Source organism: Oxyura jamaicensis, chromosome 5, assembly GCF_011077185.1.
Source record: "Oxyura jamaicensis isolate SHBP4307 breed ruddy duck chromosome 5, BPBGC_Ojam_1.0, whole genome shotgun sequence".
Lineage (NCBI taxonomy): Eukaryota > Metazoa > Chordata > Aves > Anseriformes > Anatidae > Oxyura > Oxyura jamaicensis.
The window spans coordinates 56,597,888-56,620,347 of record NC_048897.1 but is presented as its reverse complement, the minus strand read 5'-3'; the positions used below and the strand labels follow the sequence as shown (position 1 = coordinate 56,620,347).

The 22,460-nt window shown below is 35.5% G+C and overlaps 1 protein-coding gene across 2 annotated transcripts in view; it reads left to right on the top strand.

The window, feature by feature from the left end:
• DNAJC24 (DnaJ heat shock protein family (Hsp40) member C24) overlaps nt 1–22,460 on the top strand; it is a 35,397-nt gene that overhangs the window by 9,855 nt on the left and 3,082 nt on the right. For both annotated transcript variants that reach the window (XM_035328549.1, XM_035328550.1), the window contains exon 3: nt 13,801–13,939. In XM_035328549.1, the coding sequence (XP_035184440.1) occupies nt 13,801–13,939 (139 nt within the window). The remainder of the gene's footprint in view (nt 1–13,800; nt 13,940–22,460) is intronic.

The window sequence follows — 22,460 nt, the reverse complement described above, 5'->3', positions numbered from 1 at the left end:
GGAGGTATAGGAGCAGAAAAAAAGGGAAGGAAAAGCTGTTTCTGAAGATCTGCCTTCTGGAAACTATACCTTCTGTTTCCTGTCCTTGTTTTTATACTTCTATTAGCCAAATTCATCTTTGTTTCTATTAATACAACATTTGATTTTTCTTATTTGCTCGCTAAAACCAGTAAATTTACATATTCTAGTATTAACTTTGTTTAAGAGCTGAAAAAGATGATAAATGTAAATATTTAATAGGAGCATTATGTGAGGTAATGACTAGTTTTGTTGAATTCTTCTCAGTCTAGTGGGGTTAGATTCTTTAGAGAGGCTGAGGAATGGGGCTGAAAGAAGTAAGAGTTCATTATTTAGGGTTTTCTGGGGCTGGTTACTGCACTACAGAAATGTCTGTTTCTGTTGACAATGCAATAGGTTATTTTTCTTGTCACGAGTAAGTTTTCTAAACAAGAATCTGCAAATATTTGATTTTCCAGAAGGAGCTAGGGTGTTCTTTAAAGTAGCAGGTTCATGGAGTATTACCTCGAACAAAGTGAAGACCCACTTCCCGTAGTTAATGCCACTGGGAGTTTAAGGTCAAAATGGCAGTATCGTGACTCTGTAGTATGATAAAAAGCAATCGTATAAAAAAAAATCGTATAAGAAAAAGATTCTATGATGCAACCTTTACATTTTAATAACTTACTGTAGAGGAAAAGGTAATGTATAATGAGAAATACTCTTCAATGTGAGACCAGCTCTGCAATCACAGGGTTTTACAAGTAGCATTGAATTGAATGGGACTGTTTCCATGGAAGTTGAAATTTATGGCTATAGAAGTATAGTGAAAATTACAATGGCAATCCTCTTATTACTGCAGTTAAATATAAAAAAATAACTGTGCAGAAGTTGGGGATTCTGGCAGCAAACAACTAAGTACAGAAGAGGAAAAGCAAATCTCTTGACGTTTTTTTAGATGGATCTAAGCTGAAATTCATGCCCAACTTAACAAAAGATTAAGATTTTCCAGTGAATAATAGAACCATTCAACACCTTAGTCAGAAATTGAGGTTGTCAACCTATGTGATTTAAATGTGAAAGAAAGTGGTATGGTGAAAATCTTGGTTTAATCAGAGAGGGTTGTGGAAGTTTAAAATACATTAAGCATATTTTAAGCAGAAAATGTGTATTAGCCTTAAAAAAAAAAAAAAAGAGAGAGAAGCAAATTAATGAGACTGGGACAGTATAATTTATTCAACGACTTTTGTATTGTACTGTTGAGGACTCCAGTAATTTTCAAGGATTGGCAGCATGTGGTTGATAGTATCATCCTTTCTTTGCACTGTTAATAGTGAATGCCAGTTCTGTGGTCTACATCTACATTAACTGCTATGTATTGCTGTGTATATTTAATAGCAGCTTAAAAAAAATCTGTTCATTTTTAAAATAAAGTAAGTTGGGATGTTTGTGGGTGTTTTAAAATAAGTCATTAGGTGATGAATAATTAAAATCTTATGAAAAGCTTTCTTCTTCTTTTGTGTTCTCTTGATGATGACTTGCTGCAAAAACCTTGATTCACAGCAAATATTTTCTCCCGGTAACAGCCACGGCAGCAATACTATTATCTGAAATATTTCTGTTCTGATGGTTCTTTTGTCCCAAGTGAACTTGGAGGGCTGATGTGCTGGATGTTGCATACAACAGTGGTTATCTCTGCCCGGAAAGTATGGAAAAGATGGATTATGCTTGTAAAACGTAGAAGCAGTTGAATATTGTGTGTGGGAAGCTCTGGCTGATACTTGCATAACAATTATTGATTGTGGCAGACTGTATGGAGGAAAAAAGAAGGAGAAATGGATACAGTTTCTACAATCTGGTTGGTCACTGAGCGATATTAGAAAAAATATGGAATGGTTAAGGCATAAGAAGAAACTAGGAGGAAAATGAAACTGATTCTTTCTTTAAATGCGGAACACTTCCTAGGACTAAGAATCATCCTGGAGTGGAGGCTGGAATCTGTGGATAATCAGATCAGGTAGGAGAAGGCTAAAGTTGTTAAAAAGCCTAAAGATTGTATTTGGGGGAAGAAAAAGGAAAAGGAGATGGACTGAAGTAATTAATCAAGAAGATAAATTCCTTGCTCTTTTGTCAAGCTGTCTTTGGATAGATATCCTTTGGGGGAATTTAAATCCACTTCTGTATGAAAAGATTGAATGTCACAAGGAGCTCTTCACTTTGTTTCTCCTCTTTACAAGTGGAAAAAACAGGCTACTTCCATGTTCCCTGCTAACTTCTGCCAACTGAGTGAACATGTTGAAAAGATTGATTGTGGGCAAGGAAAGCAAGTTTAAGACCTGGAATTGTTCTTTTCATGGAAATGAACAAGTTTCACATCTAAGGGAGTGCTTTGTTGCAAAGTCACCCAAATAAGGAAAGCACCTTTGATGTAATTTTGTGTTGTTTTAGCATGAGACCACACCTTTTTTTAAAAAAAATAAATAAATAAATACTTACTATTAGAAGCTTTTCAAGGCTGAATTGTACTAGTAATTTACCAGTTACTAACACACACGTTTTTAAACAAGTGTGGACTCCAGTCTGGTGAATGCGCTTCTTTATGTGGGTATCCTGATAAGTGTGGTACAGTCCTGACATTTTAACAGATTAAACATTTGAGTCTCACTCATATCTAGCCCACTGAACATGCATTTTGTGTTATGGTCTTTGTGTAGAAGAGAGAATAGGATCACATCAGTTCAATTTAGAAACCCTGTAGGGGAGGAACTGTGAAGGAGATGCTTAATAGCAATTATAAACTTTAAAAATTTCCTTTGGTCTCCATTTTTCATAATGCTAGGATAGTGCTGAGACAATGTTTTTGATGTAACCTTCTAGTAAGCATTAGGTGGCAGTAGTGTGTTGTAATTGGCAACTGCTTTGTCGTTTGTTTTTATCTCCTGCAATCTTTATTGCAATGTAATAAGTGGAGAAAACATGTATTTCTTGCAATTTTTATAAAATGCTGATTGGTTGTTCTGACTGGCTGTAAGGGCAGCCATTGTTTGGACTCTTCTGTATACAGGTGGGATTATCATACTATAGTTTCTGCACAATATCATTACTTATTTTCTGACATACAGTATCTGACAGTGATAACATTAACTGCAAATGATCTGAACAGGTATATGCCATTAATGGTTAAGTGTGTTTAGTTTTGCGGCCTTTACCCCTTTACCTTTTCATAAGCTGAAGCCATTTTTAAAATTAATATAGTCTGTTAGATGAAGTATGCTCTTACATGGTTGTGTGTTTATCTAAGAAAAAGAGTAAACTTAGGCTCAAGAGAATGTTGGTAGGAACATAATTTACCTTTCAGCGTAGTCTTTTTATTGTCGCTCCACATCCTGGACAAGTACAGTTACCTTATGACCATTTGGAGGTTTGTTTGTTTGTGTTTTTCTCCCTTCATCCTTCTTTCTCACAGGTAAAGGAGTTCAAGGAGTTTGGAAATTGTGTTGTATTAATTTGGCAGGGTGATCAGTTAATAGAAGAAGAGCAAGAAAGTGTTGACAGAACATGCTATCTAATTAGTACCCGATGAACCATTATAGGCCACAGAATGCAGAGAGTAATGTTACTTCAGGATGACTCCTGTATGACACCTTTAGATGCAAAATAAGCTCATAGAAAAACTAAACGAGAATATTTGAGCATAGTTTCAGTGAAGGTAATCTTCATTGTTGGAAACACTTCACTTTCCATTGTAAACTTAGGGAAGGCTGGGGATGCTTGATACTTCATGGCAACTCAAAGTATCAAGCCTTTGTTTTGCATAAGTCTTGTTCTTAAAAATCATTTAACCTTTAATTTGATCAGATCTTTTTATTCAAGAGGTGATCTACAAGTTGTGGAATTAGGTGAAATAATTAAGTGTTTTAAAAGTACGCTGCTTTTCTTTCTGATTTTTGGACCAGTATCTCTTCCTGAGATGCTAGGGCTGTTAGATTGCCAGATGGTTCATATGATACGATGGCAAGCAAAATTACTGTAAGTTAAGAGCAGGAAGCACCACAAGGCTTTAATGTTGTATACCAACTGGTTTTCTAGTACATGTTAGTTTAAAATAGTTTTTCAGTTGAAAATTAACTAGCTTTGAATTGAAAAGCATTTTGAGTCTTTCAAGATAGTACTGCCAGAATTATTTGGCTAATTATTTTTTTGGTAATTATTTTTTTCTAGTGTATAAATATTCTGATAACGAATTTCTACTGTTCATTCAGAAATTCTCCCTCCTCCCATGATATGAGGAAAGTTTAATGTTTACATGCTTAAAACATTTTTTCAAAATGAGTTTTTCTCCTGCAGTTAAAGCTTCTCTGTTCTACTGAAATAAGATGCTTTCTTTTTTCCAATACTTTTCATGAGTAAATCATTTAGATTATTGTCAAACGTGTGTTTTTCATCTTGACCGAATTTAATGGTATTGGATGGCAAAGTTGGAAAATGGCTTCTTCCTGTGACCTTTCAGTGAATGCCACAGGGTGGGAGCCAAGCGTATGTTTATTAGCTTTTCTCCTGACCAACGAAGGTGGATAAAACATCAGCCTTTCTTAAATTTATTAAACAAAACTTCAAATTCTAGTTTAATAAACAGTTGCATAATTCAGTATCGCTGTGTTCTGATTTAAATACACCACAGAATGGGTTCCTCAAGAAAAAGAGTTCAGCCATAAAGCATAACAGCTAGCATTCTAGTCAGCACATCATGCCTATGACTAGAGTAAATGATCTTTTGGAGCTGGTGTACTTGATTGCTCAGATATAGCTGTCATAATACATGGTGTAGGTAATATGGAATACATGTCTTTATTATATGTCAATAGGGATTTGTGGTTTAAACTATTCAGTGTGAGAATGTATTTAAAATCAACAGAAGTGTTAATTTTATATGTCATTATATAGTTCCTGGAGTGTTTAAATTGCATTATTTGGTTCCTTTTTTTGTGCTGTGTCCAGCAGTGAAAGATATGTGCCATTTTGCTGGGGCGTGGGCTGGGGAGGGAGCCTACACTGTGTTAGGCTCTAGAATTTCAGATGCACAAATTTAGTATCTTGGAGAGCTCTAAATATAAATTCATTGAGCTCTTAAAATGCCTTGTTTTGTGATAATAATCATGACCTGTAGGGCTTAGGTGATTTAAAGTGTGACTGGTCAAAGGATAAAGATTTCAAAAAGGGTACCCTTTGTCAAAAACCTTAAGTCCTTATGACCTTGCCACAGAAGCAAGGTTTTTCCACTAGCTATTGCATTCATCTAATTTTCACAGGTAAGAGACTTTCAGATAGGCTCTGGTGGATCAAAGTATTAATTTATTAGATTTTATATAAAATTAAATTTATAAAGTTAAATTTATTAAATTAAAATTAAATTTATATAAATTTATTATTAAAGCTCTTCTCATTTCAAGCTGATTTTAGAAGGAAGAGGGATACTGCACTGAGCTTAATTGTCCAAACTTATTTCCAAAGCTTTGGGAATTAGTTATCAATTGAACACTTCTTTCTTGAGGAAAGAGAAAATAAAAAGTTGAATATAAATCTACACAATGTCAATGTGCCATATTATTTCATGGTCGCGTGGCCAGATTAAGGAATTTTATTTTAAGAACTGTAGTTTCTTTCTAACAAGTCTGTCCACATAGCGTATAGGTAACTAGAGAAATTGATGGAGTTATATGAACCAATCCAACCCTTCTTTAGAAGTTAATCTCTCTTGATTTCTGTGAGCATTTGGTCAGACCTACACAGATCTGGTTGTTGGTTTAAATCTAGCCAAGGCTGGTGGTGTCTTAATTGCTACCACAGAGCAACCATTTGGCCTATGTGAGATGAATGTTGTCAATGTACCTTCTGCAAGGCGGACATACATCCACTGGGAATGTATCGAGAAAGTTTTCATTAATTGGTCCCTTTGTTGGCATTTGTGGCAGCGCGGCCAAAAACTGAGTATGAACAGACACTCTGTGTCGGGGGTGAGAGTTACTGGCAAGTCCCAGTACATAAACTGGTATTTACTGCTTATATTGTAAGTAGGAGTAGAAGACTTTTCTCCTAAGGACAGTCTGGCATTAAATTTACTGCGATTTTTTTTAAAGGCAGGGACATATAGCAAGAATTTACAGACTACAGTGGGAAATTAAATAGAATGAATCTCCTTAAGATTTTCTTAACGTTGACCATCTTGCAGCTTTCTTTTAATATGATGTGAAGTCTTCTGATGAGCACTGTAGTCTACAGACAAATTTACATGGGCCTACGAATACTTTTGTCAGATAGGAACACTTGACAGTTCGTGTCCTGACCTCGTTAGCCTAACCTGTAAATAGTAATAGTTACAATTAATAGTGTATAAAGGTTCTGTAAAACATTTGTATGAGAAATGCTTGTAAACTTAGTTGGCAAATTTTGATATTTTTATGTTCATGTTATTGCTGCTTTTTTTTTTTTTCCTATTCTTCTGTTACAATTCTTGCACTTTGTTGTATTATAGGGGCAAACATACTGGTAATGACTTCTGCATTTTGTCTTTTGGAGCAACACTTCTGTTTGTTTCTAAATTTGACATAGACCAAGACAGTTCATGTTAGGCTTCCTGTTATATTTATGCATTTTGCCTTTAAAAAAATAAGTATTTTGTATCATGGAATAAAAAAAGTTCTGATACTTAACTATTTAACTAAATAAACTGCCTCATTGATGCTGAGAGGGAATTCCGACTCAGAAATTTGAATATACTGGCTTTTCAATACCGAGGTTTTGATACAAGAATAGATCAATTAAACTCCCCAAATACTGATAATGTGTTTTTTTAAAAAGGGCTTGGTATTGATCTGTACAATTCCAGTCAGCAGTCAAAATCTCATTTGGTTGGATTCCTAGCCATGAATCTGGCCATATTATTTGAAAATAGTGGCTTGGGTTTCTTTCTTCAACTGTTTTCACTGTTCCCCCGAGGCCTTCCCCAAGGTGGGGGCCTTGTTTTTTTTTGTTTGTTTTTTTCCCCTAACCTGAAAAGCACAGTATCCAACTCGTGTCCACATGTACAGTGATGTGCATGTAGTACTGATATCTCATAGTATCCAATACTAATCCACGGTGACATTCATTCTTGCAATGTTAATCCAGCGAGCCCTTTACACACGTTTCTTGACTTTTACCTCTTCTATTTGCAGTTTTAATTCAATTCTGTCATTCATAAGAAATTGTAGCTTCACCAGATGTGGAGCAGTGCTCTCTGGAAAGTTTGGGTTGAGTTCTTCCTGACTATTAACATGTGTCTTTTACCACTGCTTGGTTTTTAATACAGGTATTTTTCCAAGTTCCAGGAGGTATTGTAGCATGGGTCATGAAGCCCATGTTTTCCTTACATTATTTACAGTAACGCAACAACAACAAATAAATCATACTTTGCTGGAAAACTTAATTCTGGATCCATTATGTTGAATAAATATTGTCAGGCTGTAGATCTGTAATAGCTACTACTATATGTCAAATGGAGAAAAATGGGAGAAAGATGCTAAGAGATACTAAGTTAATTTTAGATGTTAATATTACATTATTCTCTTACTTACAGCTTAGATTTAGTTATTAGATGTAGTTCCTGCAAAAGTGCGCAAGTATTTGAACGCATGTAAGTAATCCCTTTAAAACTGCATGACTTGAATCATTTAAGAACTTCAGGTACATCTTTAGCTTTAAATACATCTGTTATTGAAATATAGACGCACATCTTCTACTGAAATAATGCAGGAATTCAAGACATGCCAATAAATGTATCAAAGTGATTTCACAAGCTGTAGATAATATCAAAGTTAAAAATCTTTAATAAATCTGATAGTTTAGAAATTTACTATGCTGTAACTGTTGGTAGCAATGACTGCTTAGTGGTAATCATACTGGTGGTAATTATAATAAGTCCAAAATAGTGTGAAAATTTTTCAGTTTTCTTCAGCTGTCATGGTTTCATCATTGTTCTGTGTCAGTCTTTAGTTTTGAATTTTAGAACCTTAATTATAGCCCCCTTATCCAAAAAAAAAAATAAATCTAAAAGGCATATAACAAATTAAAAGGTCTGAAAATACTTTGCTGAAATTATTCTTGGGGAGAAGGTCAAGATTTAATGTAACGTCTGTTTCATCCTTCTGACATTACTTTTTATTTGCTGCTGCAGATTTTTCCAAATGCTTGACAGCTTTTCTTGACCTATTGAAAAGTAGGAAAGGCAAAGCAATAGCAAATCATTAGAGAATACTCCATATTTCAGCCTGGAAAAATTGATGGTCTATTTCATTTGCCTTAGTCTGAAAGATATAAAGCTTGCACTTTAGGTAGGCTTATTTAAAAGCTGTGTACTCGTGTGTGTGTGTCTTAGTTATCTGTTAAATGCATAGCAGTAAATTAAAGCATTTTTACGTAACTTAAATAAAAACCTGGTAGTAGTAGTGGTCTTAGTAAGCTTCCTGCTTTGATGTATGGAACTGGGGACGTGCCACATCTCTGGATTTTAAGATGAATGTCCCTTATATACAAGGCAAAGTAATCATGGTAATGTACTAAGTGATACATGAGAAGAAATCACCCTCTTCATATAGAAAAGTAGTTATGAACACAAGTTTGGCTATATTGTGCAGTGTAGTTACCATGTATTCCACAGTTTAGCAAGAGATTACAGATAGTGTAAAACCTACTGCTGTACGCTTCACCCCTCCCTTCCCAATAAATTGTTGTATTAAGTTGATTCTCACTGGGCGCTGTAAATTTCTTTTGAAGAGTAAATTCATTAGCGCCAATAAGGAATGTACATTAAATTGATTTAACTAGAAGTTTTCTGCTTGCTAATTTGAATCTGATTAAAATCAATCAACCCCATTACATTTATTGCATGAAGTTAAGCAACTTGTACAAGTGTTAGGAGGATAGGGACCTTCATTCGTCATGTGTGGTGCTTGATTTGCTCAACCTAAACTCAACCAGCTATCTCAGTTTCTTATCTTTTGGAATGAGTGTTCTTAAGGTCTGTTGGTGTGGTTATTCAGATGCAATATCCTTGCAGTTATTGACCAAGTGTCCTTTATTAACTTCCATGTAGCCCAGGGATTCATTTTGCAGTTCTTAAAGTGCAAAAGGAACCAAACTTCACGGACTATAAAGTAGGCAGAAATAAAGACTGTAGAAGTGGCGTGTGCTATAGGTTCCTTACATAAACAATGTGGGCGAAAACTGTGTATGTTGTACATTGTGTAAAAACAACAGGGCTTGAGAGAGAGTGCACACAGAAAGGTAACAGTTTAAATTTGGGAATTGTTTTACTTGCTAGTTGAGCTTGGTTATATTATTGTAATGTAAAAGCAAAAGTTGCTACTATTGTTCTGAAGACATTGGCTAATAATGTAAAGCAATGCATCTATCACTTGCAAGAATTGGTAAGAAGGCAGTAGACAAGTAGTTTATGAGCCCACATCAATCTATGATTGAACCTGCACAATTTTCAGTCTCTCACTTAATTACTCATTGAACACGATTTTAACCCCTTTATACCAAGACAAAAAAGTTTGATGCTTGTTTGTTTTTTCTACGATAGGTATCAAAAGCAGTGAAATAAAATTTGTTTGCTTAAACTAGGATTTTCTGTGAACAATTTTTAAACATTTGGACAATTCTGTGAACAATTTTTAAACATTAGCTACAATCTGATCAAAGCAGTTTGCCAGGGGAAATGCTGTTATCCGCTGCACCCAAACTGCTCAAATGTACCGTTTGATGCATATTAACAATAAGACAATTCAGTACTGCCAGGTAGCTAGAAAGGTAAAATAATGATACTGTAATTGAAAAGTTTACGAGCCTAAATTTGTATTCATCTGCTTTTCTGTTTCTTTGCAGCACCAGCAATTTGATCAAGTCTTAAACATACTTGAAGTTTTTCATTTGAGCTCCAGCTTTGAGGTTCATGTTTTTTTAAAAAAAACGTAAAAACAAACAATAAAAAAATCAACAACAACACACACACCCCCTTTAACTCTTACATCAAGAGCCAGAGTCCCCAAGAAGTACTATCACCATGTGACATTCTAGGATAAACATCAGGGGAGTGAGCAGTATTTCATATGTGTGTAATGCTTTTCTAATAGTTAAAAGATCAAGTAATATATTTCTATTGCTTTATTTTTAACAGTAACTACAATGCATCGTACTGTAAAGCAATACAAATTCCAGACAGATAGTGTTTAGCAGTAAAAATGAGTTAAGAAATTCAACTAGTAGAGGAATGAAAAGGAAAGCTATGACCTTTTTTTTCCCCTCCGTCAGACCTGGGAAAACATCCTTACTTGTTTTTATAACATCCTATTAAGTAGTAACATGTTAGTAAAACAAAACAAAAAACTACTACTGTGTTCCAAAAGAAAACTGTTCAAAAATCAAGACATGAATGATCAGCAAGAAGCTATTTTTATGGAAATACTGCTCCTTCAGAATGTTACACATACACAGCTAGAAAGATAAACATAGCCTAAGTGCAGTAATACAGCTGAAAATAGTGCCCAGGTGGCAAGTACGAATGACAGGAAGATAATTTGCACAGATTTTGAGAAGAGATATTGCAGGAAACATTGGTAGGCACTAACATTTTGAGTAAGAACCTACAACTGGATGCATAGGAGAGATGAGCAATAGTTCAGTCTGAGTAGGAGACTGGTCCAGTAGAAAACAGGCTTGTCTCTTTTCATCATTTAGTTTGTGTATGTTTGCAACTGAGATTAATGCAGAAATAAGTCCAAATAAGACCACCAGAAACATGCATCATATTTAACCCCCCTCAAAACAAAACTCCTGGCAGGTGTAGCGTCAGCTGGTCTGAAGGGTAAATTGGAGAGAAAGGTGGTAGAATTGGAAGCATGAATATGACAACCAAGAATGGGAAAAGATGCCACAGAAGAGTATAGTTGATTAAGATCTGAAGTATTGATGGAGAACATTCTGTAAACTTCAGCTATTAGTAGGGTAGTTGAAACTTTTGATAGAGGGTGTTCTCTGTGGTTAGTGTCTGATCTGCATGAAAGAGGGTCTAAAACAGCTGGAAAAGAGGACATCTCATTTGTTGTCTTAGATGTTAAAGGACAAATGTATGGGTAGCTGAAATAAAAATGGATTTTTGCTGTAAATGGAAGTGTTCTTGTATTTCAGTATACAAGCTGGAGAGTAGGAAAAGGGAGTTAATGAGAACAGATTCGGATGAAACACTGGAAAGAAAAACAAAAGCTTTAAAGTATAATAGCAGAGGTTTGAGGATTTTTCTTAGTGCAGATGGATACTAAAGGCATCAGATGGTAATAGAGTAATAGCTCCAACAGAAGGAGAATAAAATACTTTCAGAGAGCATGGAGATTTAATTAGTAGATCCCCTACAATGTAGTTATTAGTTACGTGAAATTGTAGTTGTTTGAATATAAAAATCACATGCAACAAATACTAAAATTTCCAAATTTATAGGAAAGAGAAGCTAGAGGACAAATCTGAAGAGTAATAAATCTTAATGCTTTCTTCATTTAAGGAATGAACTGAATAGCCTTCTCTACATTCATTATTATTTTTCCAAAGTATTTTTATGATATTTGTGGCTTCCTGCTTTTCAGTAACTACACCCAACACAGTCCAAAATGGTTTTTCAGTCAGTGAGAGCTTTGGTGTAGCAAATGAAAAGTGTAAGCAGTTTTGTGGGGGTATTTTCTCAACATCCGTGGCAGCAGAGGAGCTTGTAATCCTGGTGCTGTTTTGGGCAATCAGTCATGTTTTCATCTATCTTTAAGAAATGGATCCAAGAAGGTGTGGTCTTATGGCCAGTCCAAACATATAATAATAGGAGCAATGGTTTTGTGGCACCACTGTTCATGTCAAGCTAATTAAGTTTCGGTGGTACTAAGTCTGGTACAACAGTCCTTGAAGAGGCCTATGCAGCGATGTCAAAAATCCTTTTGGGTAGAAGCTTGTAGGGCAATGTTGCCCGCATCACTCAAATGCAGAGAAATGTGCAGCAGCCATATAACTTTTCTTTCTAGGGTGTTATAATTAACCCCAAAAATATTTGGGTGAATGAAAATTTGAAATAAGAGCAACAGAATTTTTGAAGTAACCATTTTTTAGATAAAGTATTCCTATGAGGAATAACTGCTCAAACATACCCCAAACATATTTGTTAAATAACATTTCTAAAAGCAAATCATGTAAGCCTTTAATGTGATCTGACTGTTTTGGTACGTATGTGTATTAAGCATTGGTTTAAAAAAAATAAAACTTTCACACGTGATATAGAATCAACTACCAATGTTCAAAATGTTATTAAAATACAAATGGAAATGCTACAGTTTGAGAAAAATTGATTTGAAAAAGAAATAATCCTTTTAAATAGCTTTAACAGTACAACATGGCGCATGACAGAACACTAAATTTAGTGCCTATCAACTAAAGGCATGATTACTCTTTTTCTAATTGACTACCTAGAATACTAAATACAATGACCAAAAATCTTTGATTCATATTTGCCTTAGTATTTTGTCACCTTCAGTTGTGGAGATAAGAGGGGGATAACTCTGAGAGAAACTCAGAGTTATTCCTTTGTTTTGAGAATGAATTATAAACTAAAACAACGGAATCTGGCTAACCAGAAATCAGCCAAACACTTCTGTAACAGGTGTTCCAATTCTTAAAAATTTTCTGTACAATTTAAGGCCCAACCTAATGCTACTTTAAGAGGCAGAAGGTAGAGCTCCAGAATGGGGGATGTCTTGATTTATAACATGTTAACAGCTGAGAGGTCTGACATTATTGCAACTTGCTGATTTGAATGCTTTTTCACATTTATCCATTACTTATGTTGAGCAATTTAAAATATAGTTAACAAAAGTATAATCGTTGGAGATTAATCAAACCCGAAGGAAGATGGAGTTTTGAGAGTTACTTTTCAGTAGACATTTGAACCAAAAAGAAGACAGAATGCTCCATTCAGAACCGTTAGTTACAAATGGTTTTAAAAAAGTGTTACCATGGCCTTGCTTGCAGTTATGTCCTTGAATAACCATTTCTTAACTAAAATGACACAATTTTTGTAGCCAGTGATCCATGACTTTAAATATTTGGAAGGGCTATTGATTCACTGAACTGGAAGAAATTAAAGATGTTGAGGCATATTTTCAAAAGTAGAATTACATGTATTATAAATTGCATTAGATCATGTGTATTCTTTTTTACTGTTTAAAGGTTTTTTTAAAAAAAATACAAGCTATGTACATGTAACACAACATTCAATTTATTTGTATAAACCTTAACTAAACATCGGTGGTATTGTTGAAATCAGCTACATGTAATGTTACATGAGATGTTAGCACCTACAGCACCTGCTCTTGTTCCTGTGTCATAGTCCTCTGGATGTACCTGTTTCTGTTTGTGGTAGTAATCCTCTCTCTAGGTAAATTGTCCATAAGACCAATGATTTCATCAGCAAATTATCCAGAAAATGCCATCAGCGCACGTGGTGACATTTGTGCCACTGGTGGTTCTGTTGCCATTTCAGTGGTCTAATAAAATTGGCAGTTTTCTCTTTTGCCCAGCATCATCGTCTCCCTTCCTTTGGCACCTTAGCTCAAACAGTCTTCCTTTTCAATGTCCTTTTAGCTGAATATCAAATGCATTATTGATTGCTCCTCTTCTACCCTCCTCACTTCCACTCCCCTCAACTTTTTCAAATTTTTTTTTTTTGATTGGCAGTATCACCCAGACAAACAGACGGCAGATGTGCCAGCAGGAGAAGTGAAGGAGCGTGTGCAGAGGTTCATCGAAATTGATCAAGCGTGGAAAATCCTAGGGAACGAAGAGACAAAAAAAGAGTATGACCTGCAGCAGCGTGGTAGGTTCCTGCCAAGGAGTGCTGTAGTGGCAGCAGCTCTTTAAATAAGCAGGGTCTGGGAGTAGTAGTGAGATGGTATTTTAAAATGCTGTTTGTTGCTGAACCAAATGTTTCTTTCACTCTTGTCCTACTTTCAACTGTGGATCCATTATTTATAGCTTTTGCTACACATACATTATCTAGTGAAAACATTGAATTACTTCCAACAAAACATTAGGTGGCGTTATTCCTAATAGTTTGAATATGGAATTTATACTAATTACAGACCTTAACTCTTTTTATTTTATTAAGGCAGACTCGTTAACTTCTTAATCTAACTCTTACACTACATTTCACTGCAGTATTTTAGATACAGGTATTAATCAGTTTAGTGTTCAATGTGTATGGATTTATAAGCGCTTCAGAATCATTAAGGCACGTTCCTTCTGGTTGTGTGTGTTAAGGTAGCTTTCATAATTCATGTGTAGTCTAAACTAGTCTTTTTAAAGCAGGTTTATAAATAATATTCCAATATAGCACATTAACTAGGCAGCCCTAGCATGCATTTCTTTTTATACCTCTCAGAAAATAGCTTCTTAAAACAGTGACAGGCTGTTGTGAGAAAGAAAGGGGGGAAATGTAGGTCAGGTCTGTCACACATGGGCTACCATTACATGAAGTGATAGGCTGTCTTTCTGCTCTGGCCTCAGGATAGGAGTCCCTCAGCCTTCCATTAGAACCTTCAATAAATGTATATCCACCCTACATGTTAATGGGGGGAGTCAATAATAGTGTATTGCCTGTGGGGAAAACACTCAGTCGCACTCTGCAGTAACACACTCTGGTCCAGCATTGACGTGTAGCCACCACCACTTTTGAATGTGTCTGATAAAAGCCCACTGTCTCTGCAGCTTGTTATTGAATTCTCTTCCATTGTACATTGGCACACCATCAGACCTTTCTGTCTTGTGCTGATTTTTAACTCCCTTGCCGCTGCGGATACCAGAACTTTGAGAGACAAAGGCTTAGTCATTCTGCTAGATATGCATCGCTGCAAGATAAAAAGGGTGATATATAACTGTATATACCTAGTATGAATTCTCTAGTTAACTAATCTTGTATTTCAGGCTTTGTGTGGGTATTGGACAAGGGAGTGGAAGGGGTAAACAACAACAAAAAAAAGAATTATTGAAAAAATAGTTAAGAAGAAAGGAAAAAAAATAGGATGTTCTAATTTCTGACATATACAGTATGATGGATCAAACTTAAATAACTTATCTCAAACTTGTTTTTCAAATACCGCATGTGATGCCAGAACAGGAATTTCTGATACCTGGTACTCTAATTCTATTGCACTTTTAGCATTGCAGTATCAGCTGTCTTCCATTTTCATAAATCATATATGCATAGAAAAACTGAAATATTAAATATTAAGTTATAAGTCTTTTATGTATATAGTAAATTGTACCTAAAGTTTTAATACAGACCATGATGTTCTAATTTACTTGGGTCAGGTTAATCCATTGAAGTAAAGAGAAATCGATGAAGATCTAAAGAACTACTTTGTTTACCCATGGTATTTAAGGATATTGCAGTTTTTACAGTTTTATTTTACAGTGTTTTGAAGGCTGTCTGTATTGACTGAGATTCTTTTGCATCCAGACAAGTTCTTCTAAAAGCCACCTCAAGAATGTTTAAAAAAACAAAACAAAACACAGCAAGAACACACAACTGTGTAAATAAATAAAATTATTTACACAGGTGTTTGGAAATAGTAAGGTAATGGGGTGGATATATTTTAATATAGAAGGTACTATTCAAAGAGGATTCAGTGTTTCAAACTGAGCCCGTCGTGTAACATGCATGAAGTGCAGTGTTGATGCATTCTCTGCAGCATGTTCCCTAGCAGCAAAATGATGGTGAAATAAAATCTCGTTCTCTGAATGCCTGTCAAGTTGCTTCTGAAGTCATGATTCTGAACAAATTCGTAGACACTGCTGTAAAGGCTCACAGAAACAAAGGAACTGAGACAGCAGCTAAGGGGAACAGTGATGAGAGAGATAATACAGCAAGTTAGTAAGACCGCAAAGCCTAGGAAGCAGCATGTGAAGGATGCCAGTGTGCATGTGTGTGTGGCTGCCAGTCAGGAAGAAGTTCTTTGCACTGTAGTCTTTTTCCCATTGCATAGATTTTTATTTGCATGTCCTTTCTTGTGTTACATGAAATAATCGTTAATTACTTAGCTCAGGAATTCAGTGGCCAGGGAAGTTTTGAGAAGCTTAAATTCTGTGGTGCTATATGGTTTTTATTGTTTTCTTTTTTGAGTCTTTGAGAATAATGAGCAAATGTGCTTTCTTAATACTGCTTTTCTCTGAAAGTATCACAATGGTCTTCAGGGGATGGAAAAAAAGTCGCATCACAGTTTACCTATGGGCTCTTTTTCCCTCAGAAGATTTTCCGTTCTTTGTTTGGTATTACATTTTGAAAAGATGAATGTACAGTTAAAGTCAAGTTTGACAATAATTACCAAATATTTTTCATTGACTTTAGTTTGGAAACAATATGTTTTGCAGTTTGTCATGGCAGAAGTCATTTGAGCCCCGAAAGTACATGCTTTTGTCACAGTTTGAAGGAACAAAAAACTTTTTGCAGAAACTCACAGGTCATCTTTATCAATCTCCTGCTCAAAGTCGGCACAGATCATTTGCTCAGACCTTCTCCGGTCTAATTTGGTTATCTCTACGGACAGAGATTCCACAGCTGTTCTGTGACAGCCATTCCAGTATTTGAACCCCTTATAATACCAAAGAAAATGGTGGTTGTTGCTTGCTTGTTTGTTTTTACCAAGGTGGATATAAGGACTCTTTGCAACTTGTGTCATTGCTTTGCATTCTTGTGAGAAGTCTTTTTCAGCGCCTTCCTACTTGGCAGTTTTAGACAATGATGGCAACCATGGAAAACACAAATAAGCTTGGCTTCTCCTTGTATGCTGTTTCCCAGCCTTTGACCATATTGGTGCTCCACCAGACTTAATCCTGTAAGTTCACGCTTTGTACCAGGGAGCCCCAAAATAGACGAAAGCCATCAAATGCAATCTCAAAAGCGTTGAGTAGAATCACTCCCTTGACCTGCTGGCTGTCCTCTCCTCATTCCAGTACGTGGCTGACTTTTGCTGCAGGAGCACCCTGCTAACTCATGTTGAAACTATTGTCCACAACCCCAAGGTTATCTTCTGGAAAACTGCTTGTTAGCCAGTTGTCTCCCAGACTGTACTGGTGCATTATGTTATTCCACCCCCATGGCAGGACTTTATCTATGTTAAACCCTTTTGTGTTCCTGTCAGCCTATTTCCATATCCTGTCAAGGTCCCTTTGAATAGCAGCCTTGCAACTTCTGTGGGTTTTTGCTAACTTAAATACAGAGGAACTGTGTATCTAAAAAATCACATAATTAAGATAAGGAATTTTACTAATTATTTTTACTTTTTATTTATTAAAGATGGAATGATTAATAGGTCACAAGTAAAAAATAATGAATTAGCGACTTTGATTAATTTCTGACACTAGATGTAGCAAGTAAATCAAAATTAATGAGACTGACACTAGAATGAGTTGTTTTGTGTATTCTTTTGGGGTAGAGGTGGGAGAAATTTAACGATCTAATGTATTTTTTATCTATGGCTCCAGCAAGGTTCTATACTACATAATGTGTTTTCATACGTGATGATGGACAGAGGTGTCCATAAACAATAAGTGTTACTAGGGCAGAGGATGTAATCACCAATGGATTTTTCTCATCTGAACATGTACCTCCTTTTGATTTTCAATTTTTTGAATTATACTTTTAGAAAAATATTACGGATTCCATCATTGCATAGGTGTAGTTACAAATTAAGAAAGTGAAAAACTGAGCTAAAGAAAAGCTAGCTGCTACTTCTCTTGCTCCTTTCTGTTCTTCTCCTACTACAGGAAACTGAAGAGACTGTTTTGGACAGTTACTTTCCCTTTAATCTGCAATTCCCTCCTGCTATAAAGGGATGATACTGCATTAGACATCAAGATATCTTACATAATTTGGTAAAACAAGATGCCAGAAGAACAGCTTATAAATCCACTACAATAATAAGCGGGAAAAGAAAGACAAAAGCCTACAAAAACACTTTTAATAGTTAGCAGAAATGACAGCTGAACACCTTGACTACCTTATTATAAGGGGAAAACAATTTAACAAAGTATATTTTAATTGTTCCTTGTTAAGAAAATTTCTTCTTAAAAAGTACTTACAGACCAAAACTAAGCTGTTAGCATGGCTGTTAATTTGGGCCTTTCAGTGTGCCAGGTCATACTCCTAAGTGACATAACTATATGTTCTTCTCTAGCTGTGGATTTAGATACGGCTGTAGACCTCAGCTCATGCTGGAACACAATCCTTTTACTGCAATTAACTTAAGGGTCAATTCCAATCTGCACTGACTATAAGTGAAACTGTTGTGTTTGTTGTTTTTTTTTTGACAAACTTTTTTTGTTATGAAAATTCTTAAAACAGTTTTTATAATTTCAGATTAAAGCATGCTTATTTTATTTTACACAAGAGGCTCAAACTTCGGTTACTGTTTAAAAATAAATGGGCTATTAGGGGAAAAAAAGGGAACTTCTTTAAATATCTGGGGTTTGAGTACTATGATGAATTTGCATTTGATAATCCATAACTTTTGTAATGATTTTTTCTTTTAAAATCAATCCTAAGAATATACAACAAATAGTTAGAAGAGTCTTTCACACATAAGATGGTATTATGACCATCTTTACTATTACCATAAATTGTTAAAGGGGTTAAATTTCCATTTACTCTTTGCAACCCCCTTCCTAAAACTCAGCCTTAAATAGCCCAAGAAATATTTATTGTATCCTCAAGTAAAACTTAAATACCCTTTCCCTTTTACAATTTCTGAATGACCCAGCAAGGGCTCTAGTAAAGCTTTACTGAACCATGCCGCTAATAGTTATTTAATGTTGTTCTGTAGCCTGAAAGAATCTTGGTAGATTTTTCCTTTTAATCTCTTTGAATTGCAGGCTCATAAACCTCTCTGATGAGTCTGCCAGTGTTTTCTTAGATCCTGCAGTTGAGACAATGGAGCTGCAGAATTCTTTCACCTCTTGTTGTTGGACAAATCCAATAGATGGCAAAATCAGGCAGGCTATACTTCTTGTGAATTAATACTTGTTGTTTTTTTTTTTAAGTTATGATAGATAATCAGGTCTTCACCATTTTCGGTATCTGTTCAGAAATGTGTTTCAGAAAGTCCATTCTACAGACTGAGCATGCATTGCATGTAAGTAAACCTGCTAAGTGTAACACAGTACTGGTAACAATACCAGTCTTAAACAACCATCTCCTGCAAGGGAATGAAAATCAGACGGTGGTTTACTTCAGAGAACCACCACCAAGAGAGACATGGCTCTAAGATGCAGAATAACAATGTAGATAAAATAAGGAAGAGTGCAAGATATATTAGAGTAACTAACATACTGTGTGAAACCATTAGGTTTGTGGTTCTGCTTGTAAGTCCCCCAAATCCATATTGAGATGTGCCTCTGTTAAAATAATAAGCCAAATCTATTTGTGCTATCTTAAGGTATTTTAGATTCAATGGTGTATTGAATCTGAGAATGAGAAAATAAAACAGCTATATTGAACTCAGAAAGTAAGTTTCTCCAGCTTGATGCAAACAAGCAAATAATTGCAGCATGCAAAATAGAATGACTGAGAGATTACTGGATTATGTGTTAAGTTTGGAGACTTATTGAAGTTGAGAGTACTAATTGAAAATTTGTATCTTTTGAGATAACCAGTGAGTCTACTCAGAGTTGGAATAACCATCTCAATTCAGTTAGGGAATGTTATAAGCAATGATTTTTTTTTCTGTTGATAAACTTTAATTACCATTTCACCAATGAAATAGAAAGCTTGGTTGAAATTCTGTTCACTGGGCTTTGTACTGTGCTATATTTGGAATACGAAAGAGGACAGATTTTTCTTTAGCTTTCTTCTTCATTACTTCATGAGTAACGTTACTCAGAAAGCATGGTAACGTGAATTTGCATCTCATCAGTTCATGGTGGCATATGGTCCATCTGGTCATAGGAAGACATGACCTAGACCTCTATCTCCAATCCTATGAAGTTTCTTCTAGGTTAGATCCTGCTTCGTGAATGCCAAATAGAACAGACTGGTTTATTTTTAATTAAACTTTTTGCTACCTATAAATGAAGGCTAAGAACATTGATTCTTCCTATCACCTAAGAGACGATTTTCCTTTGTGATTTTTTCTTCTAAGCACTCAAACAAAAAAAAAAAAAAAGTGAAATAGGAAGTGCTTGCCTTTTGCATACTGTCATCGTAATTTCAGTACTGTTTATTTCCACCACAGTGGAGAAACCTGAAGGAAGGAAGGTAACTCGGTAGACTTTAGTTTGATCACTGTTTCGTATTTTTTTCTTCCTAAAAAAAGAGAACACTTCACACAAGGCCTGCTGTAAAAGAGGCACATTTGTTCTAATCTCCTTCTTTAAAACTAATTTAGATGAAATTCATTCTTAAGGATCTATAGTATACGTTTTAGTGGCAATTAGAATAGCAATTCAGTTGTTTGTGGTTATAGCAAAATTGTTTGTGGTTTTTCTGTAAGGTTTACACATGTTAATGTCCTAATGATATAATTTGAATTCTGTCTGCACTGTGTTCTTAAATAGATTAAACTCCTGCTTCTTGGATAGTATCATATCTGTCAGTATAGTAGTGTTCAAAATGTTGTGTTGCCTCCCAGGTTTTATTTTCATACATATATATAAATATATATATTTTTACATTGAATGACAACTGAATAAAATTCATACATATTCTGGGAGCAGGAGCTGGACCCTAATCACCAAACTATAGATATGTGATCTCTGTTTTGTGCTCTTTTTCTTCTGGTCAATTTCTTTTCATAGTGACAGTTTGCAGAGAAAGAGGAGACCGTTCTTACCTGGATAATGCTGTATCCAAGGAAATGCACATAAAACCTCTCAAATCATGGCTAGAAGAGGTAGCTGTGAAGTCCCCTTCTTTCTCCTCTTCAGTCCAGAGTAAAGACCAGTCACATAGCAGAAGCTGGAAACCCTTTAGCATATCTTACAATCTAGTGGTTGGGTAGAGCAATCTCTTGGAAACTAAAAACAGATATAATCTGGACCTCTGACTTTTCCAACAAGTGCTCAACAAGTAGTTCTAGAACAAGTTCTTTCACTGCCATCTTACTTTTCATAGAAAGCAGTTGACAACTTGTGTTTTGTAGTAAACTTAATGTTATTAAACAAGAAAACTCTCTTAAAAACTCGCTGATCGTAGAGAAGGAGATACTTTCTCGATAACAACCACATTTAAACCTGAAATAAGCACTAAGCCACTGAGTCTTGCCAAATCAAAGACATTTCTGTGTATGTACTGAAGTCCAGCTTTCAGGCATTCCTGGTTCTTTAAGAAACTACAGCATTTGTGGATTTGGAACTTCAGGTATCAGGCAGCATTTGGGAAGTTTGGTGAAGTTATAAGGTTTGTTTGTTTTTAATATTACCACCTATAACTTTGGGCAAAATCTGACATTAACCTGGTGTGAACTGTGGACATTGAATGTGAATACGCTGATAAATTACAAAAGCCAATTTGCATTTATATCACACAATTAGCATTTGACGATTTGAATTGCATTACACATTTTTTATTTTCGTGCTGTATTCCACGTTGGAAGAATCTAGGGGACCAAATGGCAATAGATGTTAGGTGTGCAGATGATAACTGACATTCTTTCTGTATTGAGAGTCTCTTCACTATAAAAAGAACACTAGGACTAATCTTCCCCTAAAAGTGTTTCTCGTTTATCTTTTGCTAGGAATGTCATTTTCCAGGAATCTTAGTATTCTTCTAATAGGGAACCTTAACATCTATTCTGTGCTTATTTAGAGGTTCTTATTTGGCCTCTCCTTTCAAAAGAATGGATTGCATAGAGAGATAGTGAAAACCTGACTGGATGTGGTCCTGGGCAACCTACTGTAGCTGGCCCTGCTTGTGCGAGCTGGCCTTTCTTGTGGCGGGGGGAGCTAGGTGACCTAGCCAAGTCCTTTCCAACCTCAACCGTTCTCTGGTTCTGTGGAAAGTACAGGTAAATACACTCATAATTACAGCTTGTGGAAGTGTAATTACAGCTAGGCTTTTTAAAGGTATTCACATCAAAAGTTTGTCCCTAATTTCATGTAATCATTTGGGATATGTATGAAAGAATGTTTTCAGTAGTGCTCTTATTTCAGTAATACATCTTCACCATTTACTTCTTGCTACAGTGTGGCATATTCCAGCAGAGATGGAAATTCTAGAGAACTGCTTTTCTCACTGATTGTAAGGGCTAGATATGACTCTTGTAGGGACCAGATTTACTGCTAGGTATAAAAAAGTGCTAACATAGCAGGAAGAAATAAGAACTTGTATATTACCTGAGCTGAACGTT